The sequence below is a fragment of the Ahaetulla prasina genome, chromosome 2 (assembly GCF_028640845.1).
Source record: "Ahaetulla prasina isolate Xishuangbanna chromosome 2, ASM2864084v1, whole genome shotgun sequence".
Lineage (NCBI taxonomy): Eukaryota > Metazoa > Chordata > Lepidosauria > Squamata > Colubridae > Ahaetulla > Ahaetulla prasina.
The window spans coordinates 4,406,061-4,422,155 of NC_080540.1; the positions used below are offsets into that span (position 1 = coordinate 4,406,061).

Genomic DNA, 16,095 nt, shown 5'->3' on the forward strand with positions numbered 1-16,095 from the left:
TTTTCCACAATATGTCATTCCTCTGGAGTGGGGGGATGGGGCTTCCCACAAGAGCACGTTTCTACATTTCTCCATTAGGGAAAACACCCTATTCTTTAATATTCCTTGTTTGTGAACTTTGACCTTTATTGTTTAATGGATTGTTCTTAACTCATTTGAAAACATTAGAATAAATAATTAGGAAACAGAAATCCAGAACATATTTTGAATGTATTTGTCCAGTGTTTTAGGTCTTTGTTAGAAGTTGATCAAGAAGAATTTTTCAGACTATGCCCCAGCTGCAGAAAAGTCAACATACTTAATAAGATTCTCCATTTTCTTCCCTGGTATTAGTGGAGATTTTCTTGTTATTTTTTCTTTGCTAGTTAAATTAGTCACCTTGTTTTCCTGATATGTTCTTTGGTTTTCCATTTGGGATATGTAAGCTGCAAATCTTTAGTGCTTCTTCTAGAGACAAAGAAAGGATTAAGGCTACCAGATGATGGATGATGGATGGGTGGGTGGGTGGGTGGGTGGAAGGAAGGAAGGATTGGTAGACAGAATGACTGACTGACTGACAGACAGACAGATACTGATAGATGATAAGATTGACAGATGACAAATTTGACAGATTAAAGAGAGAGAGAGACAGACAGACAGAAGATGGATGGATGGATGGATAGATAGATGATAGAAAGATAGATAGACAGAGACAGACAAAGAAGATGGATAGATGACAGAAAGAGAGATAGATGATTGTTAGGCAGACATATGATAGATAGAAAGAAAGATAGATAGATAGCAAGGTAGATAGCAAGATAGATAGATAGATAGATAGATAGATAGATAGATAGATAGATAGATAGATAGATAATAGAAACAGAAAGATAGAAAGATAGATATATGATAGATAATAGATAGAAAGATAGATGATAGATAGATAGATAGATAGATAGATAGATGATTGATAGACAGACATTAGATAGATAGATAGACAGAGACAGACAGATAGACAGACACAGACAGATAGAAGATGGATGGATGGTGGGTGGGTGGGTGGATGGAAGGAAGGAAGGATTGGTAGACAGACTGACAGACTGACTGACTGACAGACAGATACTGACAGATGATAAGATTGACAGATGACAAATTTGACAGATTAGAGAGAGAGACAGACAGACAGACAAACAGAAAATGGATGGATGGATGGATGGATAGATAGATGATAGAAAGATAGATAGACAGAGACAGACAAAGAAGATGGATGGATAGATAGATAGAAGATAGATAGAAGATAGATAGCAAGATAGATAGACAGATGGATAGATGACAGACAGATAGATAGAAGATGGATGGATGGATAGATAGATAGATAATAGAAAGAGAAAGATAGATAGATGATTGATAATAGATAGAAAGATAGATAGAAAGATAGATGATAGATAGATAGATGATTGATAGACAGACAGACATTAGATAGATAGATAGATAGATAGATAGATAGATAGATAGATAGATAGATAGACAGACAGACAGACAGACAGACAGACAGACAGACAGACAGACAGACACAGACAGATAGAAGGTGGGTGGGTGGGTGGGTGGATGGATGGAAGGAAGGATTGGTAGACAGACTGACTGACTGACAGATACTGACAGATGATAAGATTGACAGATGACAAATTTGACAGATTAGAGAGAGAGAGAGACAGACAGACAAACAGAAGATGAATGGATGGATGGATATATAGATGATAGAAAGATAGATAGAGACAGACAAAGAAGATGGATAGATGATAGAGAGATAGATGATTGTTAGGCAGACATATGATAGAAAGATAGATAGATAGCAAGATAGATAGATGATAGAAAGATAGATAGAAAGATAGATGATAGATAGAAAGATAGAAAGATAGATAGAAGGATAGATGATAGACAGATGGATAGACAGATGGATAGATAGATAGATAGATGATTGATAGACAGACAGACAGACAGACACAGACAGAAGATGGGTGGATACAAATTGAGGTGAGGAGAGGCCAGGCACCCTAACCTTTGACGTGAGTGACATCAAGTTGGCCACATCCACCCAGTCACATGACCACCAAGCCACACCCACCAAACAAGCCACACCCACAGAACCGGTAGTAAAAATTTAGAAACCCCCCCCCCCCGGTCAATGGTGTCCCACTTTACCAATGTTAAAATCTGGTCACTATATTAAAAGGGTGGGTGAACCATTTTAAAAGTTCTTCCAAGCCCTGTGTTTCATGTGTACTTTCCCTGTACAGTTAGTTAACCAGTTTGGACTCAGGGCAAATTGTGTGAAACAGCCTTCCGTTTTATGGTATGACTTTGTTGCCAAAATGCAAGGATTGAAAAACAGAAAGTGAGTATCATAAGCCAGAGTCATTTCATTTGATGTAAACTCAGCCTTCATGGCATTGTTAGAATGTGGTTCCTTCCCAGGATCATTTCACTCAGTATTATGCAGAGTTAGGGGTGATCTTCCTTTTCCTCACTGAGACCACTGACAAAAATTTCGTTCTTGGAATAAGCCATTTTTTTTTTAACTTCCTCCTCATCTCTTCTCTATGGCTCCAGTTACTTACAAATATGCAAACTTAGACAAGAGTGAGAAATATCCTTAATGAATGCCTAACGGCTAAATGTCTCAATAATGAAGCACAAAAAAAGTCTGTAAGAATTCTGTATTCCGTTCCAGTTTCTTAGGCTCTTTCAGTTTTGGCATCTTGCATGAACCCTAAGTGTTGGGTAAATATAGATCTTAATTTAAAAAAAAAAAAAGCCATTTTCCATTTGAAGAAAAAAGATATAGAAATTCCACCCAAAACGAAATTGGTTTGATATAACAAGTTCTTGATGGAAACTAAGATCACTTTTTGCACCACACTCGATAGACAGACAGACATATAAACACCCAGAACATCCATTTGTGCAATGCCACTCCAATCTTCTACCAGCTTAGGAAAAGACTCCATTCCATGAGGATGAATGTTGTTCAGTTGTTAAGTCCAAGACCTTCTCATTCTTTGAATTTATTTTCTTTTCCATCTCAGATGCAGAAACTATAATTATCTCTATAAAACTTCCTAACAGCAAAGAGGCGAAGAGGCCTGGATAGTTTTTGTGGTCAACTCTGCAACAACAGGAATAGTCTTATGAATTGAAAGGGGTCCACAAGATTCCTCAGACCTATTTGGAATTTCCTTACAGGACAGACAAAGGATGCAGAAGCGAGTCCCTCGGCTGTTCAGCTAGGCAGCTGTGGGAAGATCTGGGCAAGAACTGGGCAGAAGATCCTGGAGAAGGAAACCGTCATCCATTTAGAGATCCAGCGCTGCAACTTCAGAAACATCCAATACCAGGAGGCGGAAGGTCCCCGAGGACTTTGCAGCCGATTCCACAACTTTTACAATCAATGGCCGAGGTTAGAAAACCACACTAAATCCCAAATGTTGGACCTGGTTGTTCTGGAGCAGCTCCTGGCCCTTCTGCCCCTGCCGATGAAGAGTTGGGTGCGGGAGTGTGGAGCAGAGACCAGCTCCCAAGCGGTGGCCCTGATGGAAGGCATTCTCCTGAGTCAGGCAGAGGAACAGAAGGAGCAAGTTAAATTGCAGATGAGAGACCTTCATCTTGGAAGTCCAGAAGGGAATAAAGAATGTGTTCAAATTCTTCACCCTTCCCTTCTATAATTCTTCTTCACAACATGTGGATATGTTCTTACTAGTTCTTGCAGGACATTGTTCCATTATGTATTCTAGAATGTACAGATAGTCCTATTACATAGTTCATTTAGTGACTGTTCATAGTTACCACATTGAAAAAAGTGACTTACAACCATTTTTCACATTTATAACGGTTGAAGCATCCGCATGGTCACATGATCAAAATTCAGATACTTGGGATGTGGTTCATATTTATGACACTTTCAGTGTCGAGGGGTCAGATTTGGTGACCTTCTGACAAGCAAAGTCAATGGAGAAGCTGTGCGACTAATGTAACAATTGCAATTTTTTTTAAAATTTGCATTTATATCCCGCTCTTCTCCGAAGACTCAGGGCGGCTTACACTATGTCAAGCAATAGTCTTCATCCATTTGTATATTATATACAAAGTCAACTTATTGCCCCCAACAATCTGGGTCCTCATTTTACCTACCTTATAAAGGATGGAAGGCTGAGTCAACCTTGGGCCTGGTGGGACTTGAACCTGCAGTAATTGCAAGCAACTGTTGTTAATAACAGACTGTCTTAGCAGTCTGAGCCACCAGAGGCCTGATTCACTTAACAGCTGTGGGTAGAAAGCTCGTAAAATGGGGCAAAGGTCACGAATCAAATACCTCACTTAACATAAATTTTAGGGCTAATTGTGGTCTTAAGTCAATGACTGACTGTAGAGTGAAGATAACTTTTTTCTTACATTCTATGCTCAATGATAGATATTGGGGCATTGAAGTTGTTTTTAGAGAACAAGAATCTACCTCATGTTGTGTGATGTCTTACTAATTTTTTTTCTCTCCTACCTCCTATTTCAAGTCTTTCACTCTGCAGACCAAAGATCCTATGAGAAGGAGGAACACATCAAATCCCCCTCAGGAGTTGTTTTCCAGGAGGATCTATCAGGAATCCACAAATCAGGACATCTCATATGGTAGAAGTCCCCGCTGTCTCACCTTCTGTATCTCTTTTATTCTGTAGAATGCCTCCTGCTAGTTTAATTATCCATTTCAAAATTCTGTCTCCCTCACAGGGAAGAATACAATGAATTTGACTCCTTTTTATGGTGGTGCTGAAAGACTGGTTGAAGCTCCAACTCAAGTAAGAGAGGGATAATTTTAAAAAAATATCAAAATGTTAACGTTTGCTGAATAACTATAGCAGCTTCATTAGATTTATATACCGCTTCACACTGCTTTATAGTCCTCTCTAAGCGGTTTACAGGGTCGGAATATTGTCCCCAACAATTTGTGTCCTCATTTTACCGACCTCGGAAGGATGGAAGTCTGAGTCAAACTTGAGCTGGTGAGATTTGAACTGCCATATTGTTGGCAGCCGGCAGTCAGCAGAAGTAGCCTGCAGTACTACATTCTAACCACTACTCCACCGTTGCTCTTCTTTGACATTGAATTGTGGAAGACTACTCAATAAGTAAAAGAATCACAGTGGCACCTTACAGTTTCTAAAACACCTTGTTTATAACCCGTGATAAGAAAAATAATGGCACCAGGGTAAAAGAGAAAACAGATTGATAAAACCCAAAGAGGGTGGCCAGATCAAGGCCCTTCAGCCTTTAAAAGTATTTGTAATCAAATATTTGTGTCAATTTGGGGCCAAATAATCCCACTTTGGAAAGGATGAAAAATGCTCTTTCCAAACAGGTTTCTCTTCAGCCTTTGGTCTGGGGATACCAGAAAAACCTTTTACTTCCAGTGATGGTGTTTGTCAATTGATAACAGCTGTGTAAATCAGTGGTCACCAACTAGTGGTCCGTGGACCACTGGTGGTCCGCAGAAAAATTATTTTCATTTTTTATATTGCACTAAGTATTATTTATCTTTTTAAAAAGCCATATTACTGGTCCACAGGATTTAAAATTATGAATTTAGTGCTCCAGAAGGTTGGTGACTCCTGATGTAAATCCCTGGGTGCCTCTCAAACAACTTTAATGGTTGTTTTGAGCATGGATTATTTCCTCTGGAGACACCATAAGCCTTTTACTTAAGTGGTAAAAAGAACACACACACACCCTGCATTTTCTTCTGGAGGGCCCACAATTTCTGAAGACAAGCTAGTCCAGTGGTTAATTGTCCTTACTGTGTTAGTAAGTTTCAGTACTTCCTGAGTCAACCCCTCCCAGTGAGTGGCATCGAACTAGCCACGCCCACTTGGCAGCGGTGAGCGGCCTGAAATGTATATTTTTGCTTGGAATCATTTAAACAATAAGGACAGATCTTGAAATCCTGTTTTTTGTTCTTTCTTCTCATTCAGGAAGGTCTTGTGTCCTTTAAGGAGGTGGCTGTGTACTTCTCCGAAGAGGAGTGGTCTCAGTTGAATGTTGACCAAAAAGCGCTGTATTGGGAAGTCATGCTGGATAATCATAGGAACGTGGCCTCCTTGGGTAAGACTATGTGAGAAATTTTATCCGAATAAAACCTACACGTTTGGAAAAGGAAATAAAGAAGATACAGTAACATGATTAATGAATAAGAAAAAAATATTATGAAATTAAAAAAATTAGAAAACACAAAGTAATAAGGATAAGGATAATAATGAGGACCCAGATTGTTGGGGGCAATAAAAGTTGACTTTGTATAGAATATACAAATGGATGAAGACTATTGCTTAACACATTGTAAGCCGCCCTGAGTCTTCGGAGAAGGGCGGGATATAAATTCAAATTAAAAAAAAAAGTTATATTTCTCCCTTCCCCCTTTCTAAGATTATATCGTAATGTCTACCTTTACATAATTTATCCTTTCTAATTGTCAAATCACAAATTCATTGTTTCTTTTTTTCAGCCAAAAGTCCGTCAGGGATTTTCAATCACTAATAAATATTGGTATTATCCTCTGCCTTATCAGAGTTAATTTAGTCATCATTGAGAATTCTATCATCTTCTTCAACCATTCCACCATTCTAGTTATTGTAGAGCAGTTCTAGTTTTCTGTGTATAATAGTCCCACTGGTTATCATGCTCAGAAACAAACTTCTATGACTGTTGATTACAGCCAACATAAATTGTTCTGATTTTAGTTGGATATTCTTTAAAGTTTTCTGTATCACTGAATGTCTTTAGTTCCCTCTCTCTGCCTAGAAAGTTTCTGATAATATGAGACTACGATACATTGTTTTTCCATTCTTGACTTAATTTGGTATTCCTGCAGCTCAAATTCTAATGCCTCTCCACATGTTATCATTGTTTACCCTTTGTTGCTTCTTTTCTGCTGAAAGCCACTAGGATGTTTTGGGACACAACCTGAGTTTATATGTGTTTCATATTCTCAATGTGGCATTTCTAACACAATGGTTTTAAAATCTAGATTGATCCTATATTTATTGTACCAGAAATATCCATGACATCCTGCCTTTCTAGTTCTAAAATTCTCTTATTTCTTAGCAACTCCCATTTCTTATCCAAACTGTGCAGCAAAATACAAAGTTCAATTTCAAATTGGCAAACCGAATCTTTGATATTTAATCCATGATTTTTCCCTTGCTATACAAACCTAGATGTATGTTCCAAAATTTCAATCCAGAAAGTCCTGATCAAATTCTTGAAGGACTTCTCTGCATCTAAGACTAGAATTGAATTGAATTGAATTGAATTGAATTGAATTTTTATTGGCCAAGTGTGATTGGACATACAAGGAATTTGTCTTGGTGCATATGCTCTCAGTGTACATAAAAGATACCTTCATCAAGGTACAACACTTACAACATTTGATGATAGTCATAGGGTAAAAATTTAACACTTGATACAACACTTAATGATAGTCATAGGCTACAATTAAGCAATCAGGAAACAATATCAGTATAAATCGTAAGGATAAGAAGTTTGAAGCAGTTAGTTATTCATTATATTAAAATTTCCTATGCTTTGTTCTTTTTCCCTAAACTTATTTTCACTTTTCTTTTCCTGTGAAGGTAATAACAGAGAAGAAGATGAAGATTCGAGGGAATTGTTGCAAATGATCAGTCGTGGATACGATACAAAGAACCCTATAATTCTAATGGAAGTAGAAAGCGATGAGAGAAACCAGTCAAATAATTGCAATCAGGAAAGTTCATCTGTTCATGCAACAACAAAAGCCTTTGTGGTCCAGGAAGGAAAAATAAAAAACAAACATATTGGAAAATGTACAAAACTATCCATAAACAAATTAGATGTAGATAAACATTATCAAACCCAAACGAAAGGAGAAGATTATTTATGTAGAGACAATGAAAAACTTGATAAATGGGCCCAGTCTCTTCCTCATAAAAATGGATCCCGCACATCTCAAAAAAGAACCCACATAGGAGAGAAGCCACATAAATGCATGGAGTGTGGAAAGAGCTTTAGTAGGAATACTTATCTTACATGTCATAAAAGGATCCACACAGGAGAGAAGCCCTATAAATGCATGGAGTGTGGAAAGAGCTTCACTTTTAGTACTTCTCTTACTTTGCATTCCCGGATCCATACAACAGAGAAGCCCTATAAATGCATGGAGTGTGGAAAGAGCTTTACTTGGAGCAACAGTCTTGCTTCCCATAAAAGAATCCACACAGGGGAGAAACCCTATAAATGTACGGAATGTGGAAAGAGCTTCTCTCTTAGTAGTTCTCTTATTTCGCATTACCAGATCCATACAGGGGAGAAGCCCTATAAATGTATGGAGTGTGGAAAGAGCTTCTCTCTTAGTAGTTCTCTAAATTCGCATTACCGGATCCATACAGGGGAGAAGCCCTATAAATGCACGGAATGTGGAAATTCCTTTACTCGGAGAAGGAGTCTTACTTCCCATAAAAGGATCCACCAAGGGAACAAGATGTATAACTGCAAGGACTGTGGAAAGAGCTTTCCTACAAACTGTCAACTCAACGGTCATAAGAAGATCCACACAGGAGAGAAGCCCTATGAATGTATGGAGTATGCAGAGAGCTGCAGCTCACTCAAAAATCTTTTTTTACATAAAATGATCCACCCAGGGGAAAAGCCTTATAAATGCATGGAGTGTGGAAAGTCCTTTATACACAGAATTCATCTAAATTCACATACAAGAATCCACACAGCAGAGAAGCCCTATAAATGCATGGAATGTGGAAAGAGCTTCTTATCTAGTGATTCTCTTACTTCCCATTATTGGATCCATACAGGGGAGAAGCCATATAAGTGCACAGAGTGTGGAAAGAGCTTCTGTCAAAATTCTTCTCTTATTCTTCATAAACGAATCCACACAGGAGAGAAACCCTATAAATGTACGGAATGTGGAAAGAGCTTCTCTCTTAGTAGTTCTCTTATTTCGCATTACCAGATCCATACAGGGGAGAAGCCCTATAAATGTATGGCGTGTGGAAAGAGCTTCTCTCTTAGTAGTTCTCTAACTTCGCATTACCGGATCCATACAGGGGAGAAGCCCTATAAATGCATGGAATGTGGAAATTCCTTTACTCGGAGAAGGAGTCTTACTTCCCATAAAAGGATCCACCAAGGGAAAAAGATGTATAACTGCAAGGACTGTGGAAAGAGCTTTCCTACAAACTGTCAACTCAACGGTCATAAGAAGATCCACACAGGAGAGAAGCCCTATGAATGTATGGAGTATGCAGAGAGCTGCAGCTCACTCAAAAAGCTTTTTTTACATAAAATGATCCACCCAGGGGAAAAGCCTTATAAATGCATGGAGTGTGGAAAGTCCTTTATACACAGAATTCATCTAAGTTCACATACAAGAATCCACACAGCAGAGAAGCCCTATAAATGCATGGAATGTGGAAAGAGCTTCTTATCTAGTGATTCTCTTACTTCCCATTACTGGATCCATACAGGGGAGAAGCCATATAAGTGCACAGAGTGTGGAAAGAGCTTCTGTCAAAATTCTTCTCTTACTCTTCATAAACGAATTCACACAGAAGAGAAGCCCTATAAATGCATGGAATGTGGAAAGAGCTTTTCTACGAACAGTGATCTTATTGTACATATAAAGATCCATAGAGGGGAAAAACCACATAAATGCATGGAGTGTGGAAAAAGCTTTATTAAGAACAGTCAACTTATTTACCATAGTAGTATCCATACAGGGGAGAAGCCCTATAAATGCATGGAATGTGGAAAGAGTTTTATTAAGAATTCTCAACTTATTTACCATAGTAGGATTCATACAGGAGAGAAGCCCTATAAATGCATGGAATGTGGAAAGAGTTTCTCTACGAACAGTGATCTTACTGTACATATAAAGATCCACAGAGGGGAGAAACCACATAAATGCATGGACTGTGGAAAAAGCTTCATTAAGAACAGTCAACTTATTTACCATAGTAGTATCCATACAGGGGAGAAGCCCTATAAATGCATGGAATGTGGAAAGAGCTTTATTAAGAACTCTCAACTAATTTACCATAGTAGGATCCATACAGGGGAGAAGCCCTATAAATGCATGGAATGTGGAAAGAACTTCCCTAAGAACAGTGATCTTATTGCACATACAAAGATCCACATGGGGGAGAAGCCACATAAATGCATGGAGTGTGGAAAGGGCTTTAGTAAGAACAGTCGACTTATTTACCATAGTAGGATACATACAGGGGAGAAACCCTATAAATGCATGGAATGTGGAAAGAGTTTTTCTACAAACAGTTATCTTAACACCCATAAAAAGATTCACACAGGAGAGAAGCCTTATAAATGTATGGTATGTGGGAAAAGTTTTATTATGAACCATTCTCTTAATTCCCATATAAGGACCCACATAGTGTAGAAGCCGTATAAATCTGTGAAATCTGGAAAAAGCTTCAAGATAAAGTGCCTATGGAGATTCTCATATCAGTGGTTCTATCTATATACAACAGCTGTCACCCCTTCTTCACTGCAGTTTGTTGGCAAAGCTGGCAATGAGGGAAAAATGCAGTTTGTGAAGCTCCAAGAGTGGCTAAGAGACAGCTAAGAGAACCACCAGATAAGAATTGAGACCTCCCTGTCTGAAAATCAAAATAATCAAAATTGTGGAGGAGAGAAATCAAAATAAGATTCAAGAAGATAAAAATAATAAAGAGAAAGGATTAATAAGTAGGAATCAAATAGAAAATTCTTTAGGAGTTTACAGTAGAACAGAGAGAAAAAAAGAAAAATCTCTTCCAAAAAAAAAAAAGAAAGGCTTATGGATGGGTGCTCAAATGATGCAGCAGAAGGAGACAAGGGGCAAGCCGAAGGGAATACTCAGTGGGTATAAAAATATTAGAATTATAAGATTCCAAGAGCGAGAAATAAAAGGATGGCCAAAAAGTCAACAAAGGGCCTCTGGTGGCTCAACAGACTAATGCAGTCTGTTATTAACAGCAGCTGCTTGCAATTACTGCAGGTTCAAGTCCCACCAGGCCCAAGGTTGACTCAGCCTTCCATCCTTTATAAGGTAGGTAAAATGAGGACCCAGATTGTTGGGGGCAATAAGCTGACTTTGTATATAATATACAAATGGATGAAGACTATTGCTTGACATAATGTAAGCCGCTCTGAGTCTTCGGAGAAGAGCGGGATATAAATGCAAATAAATAAACAAATGATGGAACTTCAAAAAGATTAAGAGATGATGGTTAGAGATAAAATATATTAATAGGGTGACTATAAAAGAAAAAAGTAGAAAACACAAATAGGGAAAACAGTATATATATACTGACAAATGAAAGCAAATTAAGGTTAGAAGGTGAAAACTTAAGATTATGTAACCTAATTGTATTATTAACTATGTAATATATATATTATATGTATGTAATATACATTTAGGATATAGGAAGTATGGTGGAATGAGTAATTTTTAAATATTAGTGATTTAGTAGGGCCATGATGGCAATCTTTGGCAGACGTGCCACAGGTGACATGCAGCGTCCTCTCTGTGGGCATCTGAGCTGTCGCTCCAGTTCAGTTCCGCCACTGGTCGTCAGGTCTCTGCCGTGCATGCGCAGGGGGTGGGGCATATGTGGGTGTGGGTGCATGTGCGGCATTCCATTTTGAGGGTTTGGAGGGGCATGCGCATGCGTGCTTTGGACACTCAGTTCGGAAAAGGTTAGCCATTGTTGCAGTAGGGGATAACAGATATGTGGTATAAAGAAATGTTATTTATGTTTGAATGAGTTTACAAAAAAAGTGATGAAGAATCATAAACAGAGCATGATAATGTTGAAGTTGGAAGATTAGGATGATGTATATTTAATTGTATTATTATTGTTAGCATTGTGTAAAAAGGGCACTGACCCAGTCAATACACTGTTCATATAATGTGTATGGTGTTAAAAGAAAACTACAAATAAAACATCATACCTCCCCCAAAAAATGCCTATGGAGATTCTCATACATCAGGTCTTGGTTGTCCCAAAGGTACTTTTCCAAAAGGCAACTGGATTTTTTGTGTGTTTTATTGATCCAGGGAAGCATCTTTTGTTCTGAAGAAGCATCTCCTTGGATATGAAGCGAAACATCTTCAAGAAAATAGAAATTCCAGTTTCCTTTTGACTGGCGCCCCTTGACAAATCTACAGAGGAGCGAAAAGGGTTTTCATATATAAACAGAAAGCAGATAGAAATATATAAATCCAGTAAAATAGAAATAGTTGCTAACCTATAGTAATAGGAAGAGAGAGTAAAATAAGCAAGGTGTGGTTAGATATAACTTTACAAGTAAGGAGTGGGCGTTATAAGTGCACCTAATAAAATTTTTGTGGGAAAAGCAAACGTGTCTGTATGTTTACCATAAGGAGAAAAGCCCTAACAATTGCTTATTGTAAAAAATTTGGGGGAAACATTAGGGTGGGGGACAAACTTTGGAGTTTCTGAGGCTCCTGCTGGATTGAAGCTGTTTATTCAAAGAGTAACCCTGGATGAATCTGTGTCAAAATGGAGAAAACGCACCAATTCAAGTTTTCTGCCAGTTATTGTCCAATTCTGCATTAGAGGAATGGAAATCAGAGTAGCAATCATGCAAAATTGCATGATTATAGATTATTATATTAATTAATTAAATTAATTAATTAGATTATTATATTAATTAATATTAATTATATTATTATTAAACTATAGAGTAGCAATCATGCAAAAACATATACGCCCAGGGGAAGGGCCTTCTCTGTGGGGGCTCCCACCCTCTGGAACGAACTCCCTCCAGGACTTCGTCAACTTCCGGACCTCCGAACCTTTCGTCGCGAGCTCAAAACACACCTATTTATTTGCGCGGGGCTGGGTTAGTTTTTTAAATTTATTGGTTTTAATGGGGTTTTTAGTATTTATATTGTTTTAATAATTTGGCTATTTAATAAGTTTTTTATGTGTTATTTTAAATTGTATTTATATGTTCACTTTTAATTGCCTGTGAACCGCCCTGAGTCCTTAGGGAGATAGGGCGGTATATAAATCTGAAAAATAAATAAATAATAAAAGAAATATATATATACAGGGTAAAACATTAACTTAAAAAACTTATTACATAGGCCAAATATTTAAAATAGAGATATAAATAATAAAACCCATTTAAAACCAAATTTAAAATTTAAACATTAAAAATTTAAAATTCTAGTCCAGCCCTGCGCAAATAAATAGATGTGTCTTAAGCTCGCGACGGAAGGTTCGAAGGTCAGGAAGTTGGCGAAGACCTGGGGGAAGCTCGTTCCAGAGAGTGGGGGCCCCCACAGAAAAGGCCCTTCCCCTGGGTGTCGCCAGTCGGCACTGCCTAGCTGACGGCACCCTGAGGAGTCCCTCTCTGTGAGAGCGCACGGGTTGGTGAGAGGCATTCGGTGGCAGCAGACGGTCCCGTAAGTAGCCTGGCCCTATGCCATGGAGCGCTTTGAAGATCATTACCAAAACCTTGAAGCGCACCCGGAAGGCCACAGGCAGCCAGTGCAGTCTGCGCAGGAGAGGTGTTACGTGGGAGCCACGAGGGGCTCCCTCTATCACCCGCGCAGCCGCATTCTGAACTACCTGGAGTCTCCGGGTGCTCCTCAAGGGGAGCCCCATGTAGAGAGCATTGCAGTAATCCAGATGAGATGTCACGAGAGCATGAGTGACCGTGCATAGGGCATCCCGGTCTAGAAAGGGGCGCAACTGGCGAACCAGGCGAACCCGGTGAAAAGCTCTCCTGGAGACGGCTGTCAAATGGTCTTCGAAAGACAGCCGTCCATCCAGGAGGATGCCCAAGTTGCGCACCCTCTCCATTGGGGCCAATGACTCGCCCCCAACAGTCAGCCGCGGCTGCAGCTGACTGTACCGGGATGCCGGCATCCACAGCCACTCCGTCTTGGAGGGATTGAGCTTGAGCCTGTTTCTCCCCATCCAGACCCGTACAGCTTCCAGACACCGGGACAACACCTCGATAGCTTCGTTGGGGTGGTCCGGTGTGGAAAAGTACAGCTGAGTGTCGTCAGCGTACAGCTGGTACCTCACACCGAAACCACTGATGATCTCACCCAGCAGCTTCATATAGATGTTGAACAAGAGGGGCGAGAGAATCGACCCCTGAGGCACCCCACAAGTAAGGCGTCTCGGGGCCGACCTCTGCCCGCCCGTCAACACCGTCTGCAACCGATCGGAGAGATAGGAGGAGAACCACCGATGAACGGTGCCTCCCACTCCCAATCCCTCCAACCGGTGCAGCAGGATACCATGGTCGATGGTATCAAAAGCCGCTGAGAGGTCTAATAGGACCAAGGCAGAGGAATAACCCCTATCCCTGGCCCTCCAGAGATCATCCACCAACGCGACCAAAGCCGTCTCAGTGCTGTAACCGGGCCGAAAACCGGACTGGAATGGGTCTAGATAGACGGTTTCCTCCAGGTACTGGGGTAGCTGACATGCCACCACACTCTCTACAACCTTCGCCGCGGCGGGTTGGAGACCGACGATAATTACCTAAAACAGCTGGGTCCAGGGAAGGCTTCTTGAGGAGAGGCCTCACCACCGCCTCCTTCAAGGCGGCTGGAAAGACCCCCTCCAACAAAGAAGCATTCGTAATCCCCTGGAGCCAGCCTCGTGTCACCTCCTGTGTGGCCAGCACCAACCAGGAGGGACACGGGTCCAGTAAACATGTGGTGGCGTTCAACCTACCCAGCAACCTGTCCATGTCCTCGGGAGCCACAGGGTCAAACTCATCCCAAATAGTCTCAACAAGACGGCTCTCTGACATCCCACCTGGATCTACCCAATTTTGGTCCAGGCCGTCCCGAAGCTGAACGATTTTGTCGTATAGATAACCACTAAACTCCTCAGCACGTCCCTGCAACGGGTCATCCCGCCTCCTGTTGAAGGAGAGAGCGAGTGGCCCAAACAGGGCGGCCGGGCGGTTATCTGCCGACGCAATGAGGGAGGAGACGTAGCAACGTCTCGCTTCCCTCATTGCCACTAGGTAGGTCCTAGTATAGGACCTAACTAGTGTCCGATCAGCCTCCGAACGACTGGACCTCCAGGAACTCTCTAGGCGTCTTCTCCGGCGTTTCATCCCCCTCAGCTCCTCGGAGAACCAGGGAGCTGGTTGAGACCTACGCCGGGTCAGAGGCCGCAAAGGCACGACACGGTCCAAGGCCCCCGCCGCGGCCTGTTCCCAAGCCGCGACAAGTTCCTCGGCCGTGCCGTGAGCCAGACCCTCAGGAAACGGCCCAAGCTCCGTCTGGAACCTCTCCGGGTCCATCAGGCGCCTGGGACGGAACCAACGTATTGGTTCCGTCTCCCTGCGGTGTTGAGTGGCGGTCAGAAAGTCCAGGCGAAGGAGAGAGTGATCTGACCATGACAAAGGTTCGATGACTAAATCCCTCAAATCCAAATATATGTTAATATATGCATAGTTGTTGGGAATCATTATGGCAATGGTCAAGTAATTCTGCTTTGCATTAGCCAAATAATCTCTTAGATAAGCAATAAAAACTTGTAAGATGTAGATTCTTGTCAGAATCGCATCATCTACAAGGAAAACTAGCAAGCAGAGGATGTAGCTGCATTATACGTGTATTTCTGTATATCCTGTTCCAACCACATAACCATTAACTGTGATGTTTCCATGTCTCGCTGCAACTAAACATTCTGTAACAGGAAAAGTTCTGTAGAAGTGTGCCCACACTTGCTGTTGCAAACTGCTCAGAAACGCTAACCACAGAGCCTGTCCGGGTAACACCGGACATGATATGAAAACTGCTTTGCACACATAGAATATTCATCTTACTCAGATGTGCTTGCAAACAAATTGCCATATATGTATATTCCGACCCAATGTGTCAATTTATGTGTGGTTAATCAGGATCACATGCTTGCCTTCTGAAGCTCTGTAACCCACCCCTAAACAAACCTCAATAAAAGAGATTGTCTCGGGCTAGCTCGAGGCTCGCTCACCCCGAGGAGAATTGGACTCCGTGTCTTC

At 40.7% G+C, this 16,095-nt stretch overlaps 1 protein-coding gene across 1 annotated transcript in view; it reads left to right on the forward strand.

Annotated features, from left to right (window-relative positions):
• LOC131192666 (zinc finger protein 93-like) overlaps positions 1 to 16,095 on the forward strand; it is an 83,365-nt gene that overhangs the window by 45,942 nt on the left and 21,328 nt on the right. The window contains exon 7 of the mRNA XM_058172040.1: positions 8,037 to 10,412. Within this exon, the coding sequence (XP_058028023.1) occupies positions 8,037 to 10,412 (2,376 nt within the window). The remainder of the gene's footprint in view (positions 1 to 8,036; positions 10,413 to 16,095) is intronic.